This window comes from Lonchura striata, chromosome 11 (genome assembly GCF_046129695.1).
Source record: "Lonchura striata isolate bLonStr1 chromosome 11, bLonStr1.mat, whole genome shotgun sequence".
Classification (NCBI taxonomy): domain Eukaryota; kingdom Metazoa; phylum Chordata; class Aves; order Passeriformes; family Estrildidae; genus Lonchura; species Lonchura striata.
In genome coordinates this window covers 22,487,831-22,503,352 of record NC_134613.1, presented here as the reverse complement: position 1 = coordinate 22,503,352, position 15,522 = coordinate 22,487,831, and the positions used below count along the sequence as shown (strand labels likewise).

General features: G+C 44.5%; 1 protein-coding gene across 2 annotated transcripts in view; it reads left to right on the top strand.

Annotated features, from left to right (window-relative positions):
- Window positions 1-15,522, top strand: part of MEGF11 (multiple EGF like domains 11) — a 253,885-nt gene that overhangs the window by 156,767 nt on the left and 81,596 nt on the right. For both annotated transcript variants that reach the window (XM_021552638.2, XM_077785950.1), the window contains exons 7-9: window positions 2,708-2,954; window positions 4,853-4,973; window positions 10,699-10,835. In XM_021552638.2, the coding sequence (XP_021408313.1) occupies window positions 2,708-2,954; window positions 4,853-4,973; window positions 10,699-10,835 (505 nt within the window). The remainder of the gene's footprint in view (window positions 1-2,707; window positions 2,955-4,852; window positions 4,974-10,698; window positions 10,836-15,522) is intronic.

Genomic DNA, 15,522 nt, shown 5'->3' with positions numbered 1-15,522 from the left:
TTCATATTAGGGAAATTAATTGCAACTGGAGCTGTATCAGCTCAGAAGAAGCCACAGTCTGCAGCTGGGGCTCTGATGTGAGGTGTGGGAAGGCAGGAATCAATTCCCAGAGCACACAGGGTGCAGTTTGATCCCTGAACTCCACTTTCCTGTGCTGAGGGACATCAGCTGTGCTTGTGTGGTTCAGGTTTGTGTTCTTTATGGAGGTGCAGAACTGCATCCCTTGATGTTCAAGTTGTGCAGAAAATAAATCAGGGTTTCTGGAATGGAAATTGCTGGGGAATTCCAGCAGCTCCAGCAGCTTTGCTCCCTGCCCCAGAAGACTCTCACAGCCTTAGCAAGTGTCTATGTGAAATAAAGATAGATCATCTCTTCCCACAGATTCTCAGTAATAATTTAAGTCTTATAAAGAGTAAGATTTTGTTTGCTTGGCTCCCAGTGGTGTTAGAAAGGAACTATCATCCCTGTTTTCAGCTGTGGGGGATGTGAGGCAGAGCAATAAATGATCTGGGGTGAGGCATGAGTGGGATTATGCACAGGGGGACATGGTGTGCTCTGCTCAGGACATGAAACCTCTGCACCTGCATCCTCTAACACCCTGCAGACCTTTAGAGACCTTGCAATTGTCTTCTGTAGGTTTATTTAGGCTTTTAACACTTGCTCAAGAAACACAAATTTGTGAACTGGTAATCAGCAGTGCAAATTAACTAAGAGCTGTCTTCTTTTTCTACTGGATATCATCACTCTGACCAATGAGTATCCTCCCTCTCAAAATGAAGGATAATAAATAAAAATATTGCCAAAATTAATGGATAGAAGCAGTTTTTCAGTGTGGGTTTATAGCCAAGTACTGTAGAAAGAGAGGGCTATGGAATTTCTAGGACAAAAGCACAGGCTTAAGTGAGCTTTACATTTACCTCACTAATCCTGGAAACAGATCCAGGGCTGAGAAGCAGCATGTGTCACCTGGGATTAGTTTCCATGTTTGCAAATAAAAGAGTTTGTGAAGACAACCCTATTGCTGGGATTCCACTCTCCTCTCCTGCCTGGCAGTGGGATTTACACCACTGGCAGGAGGGTTGGTGGTGAAATGGAAACCAGCTCTGAGCACAGCCAGCAGTGCCTGGAAAGCCATCAGTAACTGTGTCCTTCCCAGCAGCCTCTTCTGAATAGGATGAGGATTTTCTTCATCCTTGCCACAGCTACGGTGAAAGGCTGCTAAGCAGAGGGTAGGGCTGCTGAAGAATTCCCTGTTTTCTTGCAGACGTTTTGCTGAGGAAACCTTGACCTCAGGTGTCTGCTTGATCTCTGTTCAGTGCATGCAGCTCAAAGAGGTGTGGTACAGGTGCTGTTTCGATAGCAAACCAGGAGAAACTGTTCCTGTAGGGCTGACTTCCCTCTCCCATCCTCCACATGCTCTTCAAAAGAGGAGGGATCAAGAGGGATTGCCACATGAGGGTTCTCCCTGTGCCTTAATGCATCCCACAGGGAACCTTCTCTCCCTGTCAGTGGCCAGAGGGTTTGGGGTCCTTCTGTGTTGCTGTTATTAGCACAGGAATTACTCGATATATTCACTCCATACCTTCATCCCTGAGCCTGGGCAGCCTCAGGACATCCTGTCTCTAGTGTTATTTTCTTTCCTCCCATCTACTTAGTCCAGACAACAAAAGTAAATAAATAATTAAATAAATCAGAACACAAACAACACCAAGGACAGAGCTTTCTTTAGATTATCTTGTATGTTATCTTATGGGAGCATAACAAAGAAACAATATTTGATGACATTATTAAATCGACAGGATTTGCTTGGCAGCACCACCTGCCATTAAGTGCACTGCAGGCAGGATGTGACCCTCTGCATCTAATTCCACTATAAATTCATTCCTTCCAGCAATCTAAAAGCACTAAGAGACAGGATATTAAAAGATTTCAGTTCTGATCCATTAAGGTGTTAAACAAGTCCTCAACTTTAGGTATAACAGTGGTGCCATTGTGTCATTGCACCCTGAAGCTGGGCTGGGAGGAAGATGCTGAAGCTGGGTTTGGGAGGAAGATGCTGAAGCTGGGTCTGGGAGGAAGATGATGAAGCTGGGTTTTGGAGGAAGGTGCTGAAGCTGGGTTTTGGAGGAAGGTGCTGAAGCTGGGTTTTGGAGGAAGGTGCTGAAGCTGGGTTTGGGAGGAAGATGATGAAGCTGGGTCTGGGAGGAAGATGATGAAGCTGGGTCTGGGGGGAAGGTGCTGAAGCTGGGTCTGGGAGGAAGATGCTGAAGCCGGGTCTGGGAGGAAGATGATGAAGCTGGGTCTGGGAGGAAGGTGCTGAAGCTGGGTCTGGGGGGAAGGTGCTGAAGCTGGGTCTGGGAGGAAGGTGCTGAAGCTGGGTCTGGGAGGAAGGTGCTGAAGCTGGGTTTGGGGGAAAGGTGCTGAAGCTGGGTCTGGGAGGAAGATGATGAAGCTGGGTCTGGGAGGAAGGTGCTGAAGCCGGGTTTGGGAGGAAGATGATGAAGCTGGGTCTGGGGGGAAGGTGCTGAAGCCGGGTCGGGGCAGCAGATGCTGAAGCTGGGGCGGAGGGCGGGCAGATGTTAAAGCCGGGCCGGGGGGCAGTTTGGGAGCGGGGGTTCCTTTGGGAGGCTCTGGCCGAGGCGCACACGGGGCTGTGGGGTGAGGCAGCCCCGTGTGCCCCCCTGGCTAACTCCGTGTGCGTTCGCAGGCTGTGACAGCGAGCACTGGGGGCCGCACTGCAGCAACCGCTGCCAGTGCCAGAACGAAGCGCTCTGCAACCCCATCACGGGCGCCTGCGTGTGCGCCGACGGCTTCCGCGGCTGGCGCTGCGAGGAGCTCTGCGAGCCGGGCACCTACGGCAAGGGCTGCCACTTCCAGTGCCAGTGCCACCACGGCGCCACCTGCGACCACCAGACCGGCGAGTGCCACTGCGCGCCCGGATACACCGGCGTGTTGTAAGTGCAGCAGCGGCCGCGTAACGGAGTAATTGGCTGGATTTCCACCCCGTTATACACTGGTCGGTGTAGAAATGAGGGAAGGGGATTTCAGAGAGAATGGATTAAGGGAACCTCTGTTCTTGCTGCTGGTTATACCTGTGTCCCTGAAAGGAACCTTCAAGAAAGATGGAGGGGAACTTAGGACAAGGGTGTGTGGTGATAGAACAAAGGGACATGGCTTTAAACAGGGATAAATGGGATATTGGAAAGGAATTCTTCCCTGTCAGGGTGGGCAGGCCCTGGCACAGGTGCCCAGAGAAGCTGGGGCTGCCCCTGGATCCCTGGAAGTGTCCAAGGCCAGGTTGGATGGGGTTCAGAGCACCCTGGGATGGTGAAAGGTGCCCATGGCAGGGAGTTGGATCTGGTTTCAATGTCTCTTCCAACCCAAACCATTCTGGAGTTCTATGATTCCATGCTATTAAAATAAAATATAGTGCTAAAATAAGCTTAAAAATAATTTATATGTTCCAACTTGTGCAACAACTCTACTTATTCCTAATTTCAGAATGTGAATACAATCCAAATTACAGTGGAGTTTTGATGAGCAGTTGGACTCTCTCCTCATTAGTAGTCTAGTGCAGCATCAAATGGGACTTTTCCATCCCCAATTTATTTGACTTTCAATCTAACTGAGAAAGCATTGCTGTTAACTATATCAGCTTAGTATCTAGGGGGTAAATTTTAAGCACAGAGAGCAGGGATTTAGCGGTGTGACTCCTATTAACTTTAACGAGAATCATGTAGCTAAATCCCCATCCACCACACGGAAAGTTTACCAGTAGGATTCACAGAATCTGCATATTAATTTTAGGACAGCAAGCAATAGTTTCTTGTTTAAAATTGCCCACAGTGTAACATCAGTTCTCATTAGAGATCTTTCAGTAGTTTCAGAAGTAATTATGTTTTTCAGAATTATTTAAGAGGAAAAGAGAATTTAGTCACTGAATTTGGTTGGAGATCTCTTGTAGGTGAGTTAATAGTTTTGCAGTCTATTATTATTTGTTGACCTGCATGAGGGGGAAGGTAAAAAATAAGGATGGAGTTAACCCTCATAAATAAGTGATGGGCCTTGTGAATATTTTATTTAGTACCTGATTTCCTCCTAGACTTGTGACCTTAGTCATGGAAGCACTCACTGCTAAGGACTCCACTTACTCTTGGGAGTGCTCCCCTTGACATCAGCGTGCCAGTTGTCAGCAGGGCCAGCCCTGGTGTTGTAGGAACATACTCATCAGACGACAGTCAGTTAGGGGGACAGTATCCTATAATTTCAGAACCTCAGTGCTGAAAGCTCTGATGTGCAGATGTAGGACACACTGGGTTTTGCAGGGATTACCCCCACATTGCCCCCCACGAGTACTGAGAGAGACTCAATGAGCTTAAATAGCCTTTAAATGATGTTGAGTCCTCGCCAGTCCATTATACACTGCAAATGTTAACATTCAATAGTGACTGGAGGATTTTCAAATGTTTTAATTCCATCCTTTTATTCTGTTTGCAGCTTCTTTTAGTGCCATGTCATATAATTCACATTGAAGCCTTCATCCCACAACTCATATTTTCCTGGGCTATTTTAATGGTTATGGGTTGTCCTGTTGAGATGGGTGGGATTTGGTACATGCAGAAAGGTTACCTCATGCATCAGCCTTACAGGGCTGGATCCAGGCCACATAAACAACCCCAGCAGGAATAAAAGGAATCTCAGCTAATTGGCAGTGCCAGCTGAGCCTTGCTGGGGTCTCATCATTTGCACGATGACTCCCGTGATGACCTGTGTTGTGTGTTTGCCTCACTGGCTGTTGCCTGTAAATTCTCTGAGCTGATGTCTCTGTTTGCTGTTCTCTCTCTCCCCAAAGCTGTGAGGAGCTGTGTCCCCCCGGCAGCCACGGGGCGCAGTGCGAGCTGCGCTGCCCCTGCCAGAACGGCGGCGTTTGTCACCACGTCACCGGGGAGTGCTCCTGTCCTGCTGGATGGATGGTGGGTGCTGCTGCTCCTCCCTCAGGAACTGCAACTGCCTGGTCACTGGTCACTGGGAAAAACGCCAGTCACTTGGGGGTTTTTTTAAATCTTAAAAGTTTATTAGTAATAAAATAGTTATAAAAATAGTAATAAAATTAGATTAATAAAAATTTGGACAGTGAGGATTAGGACACTATAAGACAATAAAAAGCAAAGAATTACAGATGTCCGGATGTTTTTGGGCCCTAAGTTGCCAAAAACATGCTTTGTGAACAAAGGAATAACCTTAAAAGCAATAGCCTGTTGCATATTCATATATCTCATACATGATGCATAAATTCCTTGCAAATTAAGAATGTTTCTGGTTTTAATCAACTTCTTCTCCTTAATCCTGGTGGTTCCATAAAGACAGAGAGAAGGTGGAAGAATGTTTTTTCTGATAAGGAGGCTGTAACTATGTGTCCTGTTGCTGTTATCTCTGTGCAAAGAGTTTCTTGATTATCTTATCTCTTTCTTGAGCTAGTAAAAAAATATCTTACATCTCAGAGTTTCTATTTTAACATTATGTTATAACCTAAAACTATATTTAACAACTACTTAAGAGAATTAATACAGCCTAACTTTCTAACATAACACATATAATATTCACTTTAATATTTGCGAAAAGCCAATCATAAAGTACGCATTTTTCACAGTCACTGATGTGACTGATGTGTGTCAGCCAGGCTCTAACAATTCCCAAACTGGAACCACATTTGCTGGGTGTGCACAACACCTGCACAGACAGGCCACCACTTTGGGACCTGCCACCTTCCCTGGAAGTGTTCCAAAATGTGGGTGTGGCACCTGGGGACAGGGGTTAGTGGTGAGCCTGGCAGTGCAGGGGGAATGGTTGGACTTGATCATCTTGGAGGGCTTTTCCAGCCTCGGTGGCTCTGTGATTCTCAGACTGGCAGGTGCCATCACAGAGTTCAAGAACAGCAGCATGCCACAGGATAAGAGAGCTGTCTGTGAGTTCCAGTTCCTTGGAATACTCCCTGCAGCCTTACCCAGTGCCCTCACACAGGACAGAAAGCCCAAAGCCCAGCTCAGCACTGTCAGAGGCACAAAATGTCCTGTTCCCCTTCAGGGAGAGGGGGAAGCCTGGGGGAATCCGAGGCTCAGGCAGGCAGCAGAGCTGAGCCCAGGGCACATTTCAGTGTCGTGTCCTTGCCCAGGCACCTCTGCCATTGATTGCCAGAGATTTGCTTGTGTCAGGGCTTGCACTGCAGAGAGACAGCTACCTAACCTTTAATCCTTTTGTGTCAGGAAAGCAATGCCAAGCATTTTCAAAGTCCTCAACTTTATCAATAATGTAATAATGAACTCTCTTGGGATGTGCCAAGTCTCACAGGCCTTCATCCCATTTAGCTGTACTAAACTTCCTGGCATTTTTCCTCTATCGGACAATTAGTCTCTTGGCAAAGTTGATGGATTTTAAAGCATGCAAGTACTCTGAACTTTTTATTTTTACATGGAAGGCCCTGCAGATCATCACACAACTGTGAATTCTGATGGGGACCCTCTACCTGTTCAAACATACAAAAGCTGAGAGAGGTTTATGTTCCTTTCCATTTATACATCAACTGCTTTGAGTTCAGAAGTACCAGCTCTGAGATTCTGCTGTGCATCAGCAACAATGTTCTGTGGAAGAACACTGGTGTTCTTCATTTTTGGTGGAAAATATCTCTAACTGGAGAGCTGGAATCTCTCTAAAACCACCCATGGTACGGGTGGTGGTGAGGTTATTCCATTCCAAATGGCAAAGGCAAAACCTGTCAGAAGTATGAATATGGCCCCTTGCCCTCAGCTGGCAATCAGTGGTGGCAAAGAAAAGGTTCTTTCCTTGAGTGCTGGAGCATTAGGAAAGCAATTCACATCTTTTTGAGGGTCTATCAGTCCATTCTGGCACTACCCCCTGAGAAGTGATCAATAAAGTGATTCACATAAAAATATTATTTTTTTCATCTCTTCTCCTGCATGCCAAGATTTCTCAGGATCCGGGTTGTTTTTCTGTATTATTCCTTACTTGTATTTTATCAGGAGTTTTCCCCTGTTTTTCAAAGTTAAAACATCACCAAACAAATAAGAATATCAGAATAGAACAGGAATTTTTAGATGTCTTTTAGGATGCAGCACAGACCCTAAGAAGAACCAGAGCACTGCACAGTAGCTGTGGTTGTATTCTGGCCCAGTCCTGCCCAATTCCTTACAGCCTGGAGTTCCTTTATGCATTTTTAGGAGCCCAGAGAGACTTTTATGAAAACTGTGTTGTTGGCTGTACTGTCCCTGGAGGAACCCTAGAGTTAACAATTGATGTTTGAAACAAGCATAACTGAAAATTGAAGAGAAAGATCAAGTATTCTGCAGAAAGAAATTGAAATTATAAGTAAAAGCACTCAGCTTGTAAATGTTGAGATTTTAAGTATAAAGGGTCTCTCCAGGGTTTTAATGAAAAGCTGGTAATTCAGTGTACAGAGAGAGATAACAAGTGTGTGTTCATGCTATATTTTTAACTCTTGGTGGTTGGAATGGTTTGGGAAGTGAGACATGAGGGGGCTGTAAAGGAGCAGGCGAGATGGGATTGCTAGACAGCATTCATTTTATTTCACACCACGGATTTCTGTGACACCAGGAATTTTACTTGCTGATTTTGAGGCTTGAGACTGCACATATATATTGAATATACCATCATTTTGGAAGGAGAGAATTCCCCCTAGATTTATACAAGTGCAAATCCACTTGGACTTTATTGCTGCTGGATGAGCTTCAACTTTCATCCTTTCCTAGGCTGGCTTATTAACAGGAGCTCAGCTCCCTTGGGGTTTGGTGGGATGGGGAAGGGAAGGCATTGACTTTAAAAGAAAGAAGTTCTGGGGTTCTGAGGTTCCTCCTTGGAGCTGCCATCTTCAAAGCCTGGTTCTTTTATGACTTGTAATGTCTCCCACCAGTGCTGAATCTCTCAGCAGCACAAGTTCCACGGACAGTGTCCTGTGGGATTTTACCACCCCATGGGTTCTTCACCAGGAGGATGGTGGCCAACAGCCTCTCTTGTTGAACAGTCAACAGAATGTGGCTTCCAGCCTCCCACAATGTTGGGCTTTTTCCATCTTTGTGGCTGTGGAGTTTAGTGGGTGGCTGCTTTAGGGCCTCATGAACAATTTACAGATTTAATTCTGTACATCTTCCTCGCTGGCAATATTAAATTCTCCAAACGCTCTCAGGAAGTGGGGAGAGAAGTTAATTTTGCATTTACAATGCTTCTCAGAAGCCCTTTTGAAGGGCTAGATCTCTGTACTCAGGAAAGTAACAATATTTCCTGATGTGACAGAACATTTGTCACTGGCAACACCCCCTGTTTGGCCCCAGACCCCCTTTCCAAGGCATGGTGGTGCTGTGGTAGTACAGCACATTCTGCTCAGCACTTCTCTGCTATTGATTCTGGGCATTGTGAAGCATCATTTGTATTTTTGTCTATTTTTCTTTCTGTTGTGGATTTTAAACATGGAGGTGTCTGAGAAAATGAAGGAGAAAAAAAAAATCTTTCTGTCCTACAAAGTACAGAAAACAATGTCAAAAGCAGAAGATGATAAGATCAGGGCCTTAAAAAAGGTGCTGATGGGGTGAACTTTGCTGATTAGATGTATAAGCAGCAGGAAATGTTGGTCTGACATTTGATCCTCTAGAGAGGGATGTTTTGAATTCCCTTAGTACATATTAATGCAAAAAGTACAGCTAAAGATTCTCTTGGCTCCGGGGGGATGCATCCCAGAGTATTGCTTTCTCATCATTTGTTGATAGAAATCCTGTTCCTTTTGAGACATGAAGGGAGAAAGTATTTATTATCAAGATAAATGGACACTTAGGTTTTCAGATATATAGTGTTGTGTATTACTCAAGTCCAGAGACACCAGTTTTTAATGCTGTAATCTGAAAGTTCTTGAACAGAGGCCAACCTGTCTGTTTTACAGCCAAGGAGCCACACAGCCCTGGTTGGGAAAGGCTCAAAGTATCTGTTTTATGGTGACATTGAAGAGCAGCCTCTTCACTTTGGGGCTGTTGATACAGTTAAACTTCCCAAGCCCTGAGGAGTGAAAGCAGCCATTATATTCCTGGTTTATATTTTGAATCAGTTGTGTCTGATACATGCTTTGCTCAAAACCCAGAGGCCCCAGGGCTTGGTTAGGGAAACAGAGAAATTAAACCCAAATAATCCCGTGGCCAGACACTGTTTCTGTCTCATGCTGGGCACTGTGGTGGCACTGGCAGCAGCACCACTTGCTGCAGATGCCAAACATTTTCCATTATAGGACCACAACTTCAGATCCCAGCACTGCCAGACTTGTTTTGGCTGAAGTTCCTCAGTTGGATGCCAGCCTCAGGCTTTATATTTGCTCACAGGGAGAAAAACATTCATACAACTTCTAAGAAAGTCTGGGGAAATCCTTGTATGGCCTTGATACTTGGCAGGGACATTCTGGGATACCTGGGGAGAAACCACCTGAGACTGGCAGGTGGATTCTCCAGAGACATGACCCCACACAAGGGTGAACATTCCCTGCCTTGGGGCTGAGCAGCTGGAGCAGGGATTACCTGGGAGCTGCTTCACTTGTGGGCAGTGCCAGGGGCACAGCAGGGACAGTCTGGCTTTGCTTCCTCCCAGGGCTGGTTCAGCAGGGAGGGGAAGGAGGAAACATCTCAAAGATGAGCATTTGGGTCTGGATGGAGGAGAGAATTAAAAGGAAGGCTGCAACAAGGATTTGGAATAGACTGGAATAAAGAGGCAAGAAAGCAGAGGGCTGGGACCATAAAACAGGATGTCAGCTGAGTCAGGTCAGGGACTGAGATGTGGCTCCAGGGTTGGGGATAAAGAGCTGGGAGGATGCTGGAGGCTGCATCCTGTCACTGTTTAGGGATTAGGTAGATATTCCACTGCAAAATTCCTTCTTCTGGGTAGAAGGCTGGTGCAGTGCTGATGTGGAAACTCACATTGCTTCTGTGCCATCACTGGGGGCTTTCTGCAGCTGCTCTAATCCTCATTCCCATTCTGCCCCTCTGGCTTTTCCAAAGCTTTGGCAGATCCATCCATCTGAGAGATGGATGTGTGGCTGGAGAATGCAGAAGGAGCAGTGGGAAGGGTGTGAAGGGCAGTAGAGGAATCTCCAGCCTCCAGTTGGGTTGGATGAATGAGACTGGCTGAACAGGAGAGATCATCACAGACCATCAAAACCAGCACAGCTACACCCTCCCAGTGCAACCTTCCCAACAATCCCTTCCTTCCCAAACCTCCTCTGTGCAGCAGGTGGCCAACAGCTTTTCAGACTCCCCATTTCACAAAAACCTCAGGAACACACAAGCAGTTTTGTAGACTTCTCTAGTAGCCTTTAACTTCTCCCACATCTTTGTGTGGCTGTTCGAGGGGTAGTGCAAGCCCAGCTGCAGTTTGTGGGGGAGATCCAAGGAAGAGAATTATCCCTGAGTGTGCAGTGGTGAGAAAAATCCCTTCTGGAGTCAGGCCAGGCAGGCATTTACTGTGGTAGCAGAGTTTTCAGACTGTCTTTAGCACATCTTATGCAGATAAAATATTGCTACTACGCTTACATCTAGTTTTAGCAAGAAGGACAATAAAATTCCAAGCTGCGTAGAGAAATTTATTGCATTATGAATGTTGACTGAAATATTGCTCTTTCTGCAACCTTACCAGGGGCTGGTGTGTGCACAGCCTTGTCCTCCTGGAACCTTTGGAATTAACTGCAGCCAGGACTGTCCATGCCACAACGGAGGGCACTGTGACCCCGTGACAGGAAAATGCCTGTGTACAGCTGGCTATATAGGAGACAGGTAAAAATCAACCCCCAAAGACTTTCATTTTAACCACAGACTGTCAATATTTATATCCCTTCTAGGACAATCTTCCTCCCTGAAAAATGGTGTTATGTTTCTATTGCTCCAATTAGGTTCATCCTTCTGAAGCACTTCAAGCAATATAAATGTGGCAATGTTATTACTTTTTATTGGCAATGCTCTCCATTTACAGGGGTTTTTAATATAACTTTTAAAATTTAATGGATTAAATTTAATTTAGATATTTACAGTGATAAATTTAATAGAGAGCATTACATGTTTACAAGATATGTAAATGAACTATCTTTATACAAATTAATATCCTCAAGAGTAAGCAATGCTGCAGTTTAATGTCTCCTTCATTCTTCTGTGCTGCTGTAGCACTGATCCATCTCAGCCACCAGCAAAAGGTGATAAATCCTCAAAATTTATAAACGAGAGCCTTCACCCATGAATCGATCAGAGCAGATGATAATATTGTTTTACCAAGGTGTCATGGATTCAGCAAAATGACTACACAGCAAAGTCAATGAGGGATTGCAGCACGTGCTGCCTTAGCCTGCAGCTAATCCTGGCTAACAAAGGGTGGGAAATGCACTTAAAGCAGCTCTCAGGAGCACTTTGCATGGGGCCTGTGGCACCAGGGTTTGCAGAAATGCATAGCCCACCAGTGGATGTTGTTCTAAAGCACTTTCTCCTCTATATTCCCTTTTGTATTAGCTCTATACTGACATATGCTGCAATTATATTTTTATGCAACAAAGCTCATTGGAATTTCTCATCTCTGCCCTCACTGAATAATCAGCAGGTCGTTGTAGCAAAAACATCCAACCCTCAGCCCTGTGGGGGGGTCAGAAGGCTGCTCCTTCCCATTACACATGGAGCTTCTCTGTTGCCATTTTATGGACAGTTATAATTGGAGTTTATGTCAGGATTTGCATGGGGTTGAATATGGAGGAAATACTAATTATTTCCAAATAATTTAGAGAAGAAGACATCAGTGTGCCTCTCTCCCCATTCTCCATCTGGAGACTGTTCCCAGACATGTGGTACCATATAATTCCTGTTGTTCTTTCTGTCTTTGTGGGGACTTTTCCACTGAAGGAGGCAGCCTGGGACTTTATAGTGGGGACCACACTTGAATCCTGAGCTGCTCCCAGTGCTGGCCATGCTGGGGGAGGCTGGCAGAGCCTCTCTTGCTCTCCTCATTTGGTTGTTGCACACCCTGATGGATTCCTGGCTGTAGATGGATCAGTCCAATCAAGTGTTGGAGCTTTTGGGAGCTCCCAGCCAGCAGCTTGCATCCCTGTTGGGGATGAGGAAAGGAGATGGGAAGAGGATTTTACTGCTGATTGCCATTGGAGAGGGCAACTCAGGGAGAGACTGGGCAGAGGAGGCACCTCAGGCAAGACATGGCAGGAGCTCACAGGGGTTGTCCTTGAGCAAAAGGAGTGTGGACTCGGAGATCTGTACTTGGAGAAAAGGGAGAGAGATTTGGACTCCAAAGAGAGACATAACTTGGGAAGGGAGACAGTAAAAAAATAAGGCAGAATCAGCTGGGAGAAATGGAAAAGAAGGTCACATTCTGGATCTGGATCCAAGCAAAACTCTTGGCAATGGCTCATCTTCCCCATCCCAGAGCAGAGAATAAAAGACGCTGAGAGGAGAGGCAGGAGAGCAGAAATGCAGGTGTGTGAAAGGATGAATGAGAACAGGATTGAAAAGGTAAACAGGCAGTTAGGAAAGCTCTGCTGCAGCAGGGTGAAACTGGATTAGCCTAGAAATTCCCATCTTTCCAACAGGTTCTTGGAAGGTTAGAACATGTTCATCTCTCAGCCTTTAATCCCCCTCCTATAAGGGAGGGGAAACCTCAGGCCTCTTGTGTCCAGCTGCAGTTCTGCTGGGCAGCCCTGGTTTGTACTGGCTCTGCTGGTTTGTTCTGAGCACACACCTGCCTCACCTGCCTGGGGGCCCACTGATTTCAGTGAGGGACGAGGTCTTTAAGGAGTCTGAATGGCTTTCCTTGGGTTTGTGCTCACACCACAGGGACAATGGGACAGAGCAGGCAGCTCCAGTTTAGCTCAGAGTCTGTTTTACAACTCTGCATCTGCAGCTGTTGCAGTGTCACAGCAAAAAGAAGAGCAGGAGACTCTGCTGAACAACAAAACACTGCCTGCTTTAACATTTTACAAGGCATTAAAAAAAAGCTTAATAATGACAGGTGCTGTGAATAACAGCAATAAAGACATAAATACATTTTACCTACTATCATCTTTAAATTGTCAATAAGTACTATATAATGCTACATTTCATCATCTTGTGCAGAAGATAATAACACAGAGTTAGATAAATATCTGTGGAGATGAAATGGTCATAAAGGTCTTTGTGAGTGTAATTGCCACACTTTTGTTCCCTACCTGTTTTCCAAGAGTGGCACTGCACTAAATCTCTAGGAAATTGGCAGCACTGTTAATAACTGCAGGATGCTTTGTGTTCACTGAAATGACTGGATCTGTCATGGAAATGTGTGTTTTACAAACTGGAAAGGAATAATAGCAGGAGCACAGTTAGAAGCTGAGAATGGAGTGTTTCTGAATTGAGTGGCTCACAGGAAAAGTGAACATGCTGGTTTAGCTTTGTTTTCCATATTGCCCTTAAGTCGAAAGATTGAATCTTAACAGCATAAATCTCACATTTATTAGAACTATACGGGCAGATTTACTCTCCTCTTGTTGTGTTTGTACTTGTATCTCTTATCTCCATGTTAGTGCATTTTGGATGGCTTTTCATATTTGTCTGTGCTACATAAACGTGATCATTGTTTCAAAACAAAAAGGACAGCCTAAAAAACTTCGCAGCATTATTCCTCAAAAAAGGAAAATTGTGGGGAAAAAATGTAGGGGCATGTAGTAAGTTCATCTGTTAAGCATGCTGTCTTCTGTTTAATATTTTGTGAAATTGCTTCCATTAATTCTACAGGTGACAGCCATATTATCCTATCCCAACCCAAATAATTATGGTACATATTAAAGTTCAGTGGATATTATAATACGAATCTCCCCGGATAGGCAGAAAGCAATGTAAATTAAACAAGAAACATAACTAGGGCTTAGCAGCTCATTTTGTAATTTAATTGAACAATGTATCTGGTTGTTAATGGTGCTATGGACACATTAGATTGATATGTTGCAAAGGAAAGATGTTTAAGTAGAAAGCTAATTCCTGCTGTGATTATTCTCATGTTCCAGAGGAGTCATTATTAGTATTCTTTGTATAAAATTCATTAGAGGTAGCTGCTTGATCTCCAAATAAATAAGTTGGTTAAATTGTTAGTAGAAAAAGGCTAATTATGTAAATGGATTGGGTCGTCAATATTTCATTTCCAGATGCTTTTCTCCCTGCTAGGTAATGCTTCATCTTCTATAAATATAGAATGATACAGTGCACTATTGACTAAGAGTTCATCCCGTGGAGCTCAGAGCTCTCCTGCTCACTCGGGGTCTGTGCAGCAGTGGGGACATGAGGAGCTTCATTGTTTCTCCTTGCATTTCATTTGCTGGGAGTGTTCCAGCCCCACTGTTCCCATTCTTTGCTGGCTCTTTCCTTTGCAGCTGAACCCCCTGAGAGCAGCAGGGCTCTGTCTCTCTCTCATGCCTCTCCAGACTCTTTCCCTCTTTGTCCCAAACTCCTCTCACTTTGAGTCTTGTATGAACTACTCAACTCAGATTTGTGACCAGCAACTGTGTCGGTGCCTGCTGGAATTAAATCACCAGCCAGGCCCTTTGCTGTGTTCATTTATTTTTAGTAAAACGTGATAATCTGAAGCTGCAAAAGTAATGCCCTTCTTATATACTGCCTGTGTTCATTGCAGTTTTGCCTGGCTTGCATCACACATTAATCTTTTATTACTGATCATTATATTAACTCTCACCTGCCAGCTGTGAAATGACCTGCAGAAAGACATTTAACAATTGCCTCCATCCACTGAGTTTACAGTATACACTTTAATCAATGCTCAGGCTTAAATTAATGCTGATAGGCAATTTCCAATGCCTGGCATCCATGTGATAAGGGAATTGGGCTTTTCTGGGCTTCTTTTTCTGTTTTTATTAACTGAAAAGGCCTATCTGTATTTCACGGTGGATCATGTAAACTGTGGTACTGACTCATTGCAGAATTCTGAAACCACTGAATTATGTCAAGCACACAAATCAGTTGCTTTCTTCAGGACCTTAGCTGAGCTTTTCCAAGTAGGAAATAATCTGAACTCTTAAACTGGTTGTGTAGGACAAGGAAACAGACTTTTTGGCAGATCTCAGAACATATCCAAGTAGGGAGATATTTTTAACAGTGCATGGAAGGTGCAATTTAAAACAATCTCTGTAAAGTGTTTGCAGGTTCCAATTGTATGTGCATCAAATATTAAAATGTTGGCAATTTTTAAGAAGATTCTCCACTAAGGAGCATGAAAGTGATTTTTATTGAGATTTTATACTACCAAGCTACCCTGGAGTAGGAGAAGAAAAGAAAATTTAATCTTCTAGTTACTCAGAACACACACAAACACAAAGGGATTTCTTTTCTCCTAGTTGGTATAAAACTGATGCAATGTCAACAAAGAGGGCAAGTAAAACTAAAACATTGCTGGAAAACATTTTGCTCAGTATTTCTAAATACACTTTCC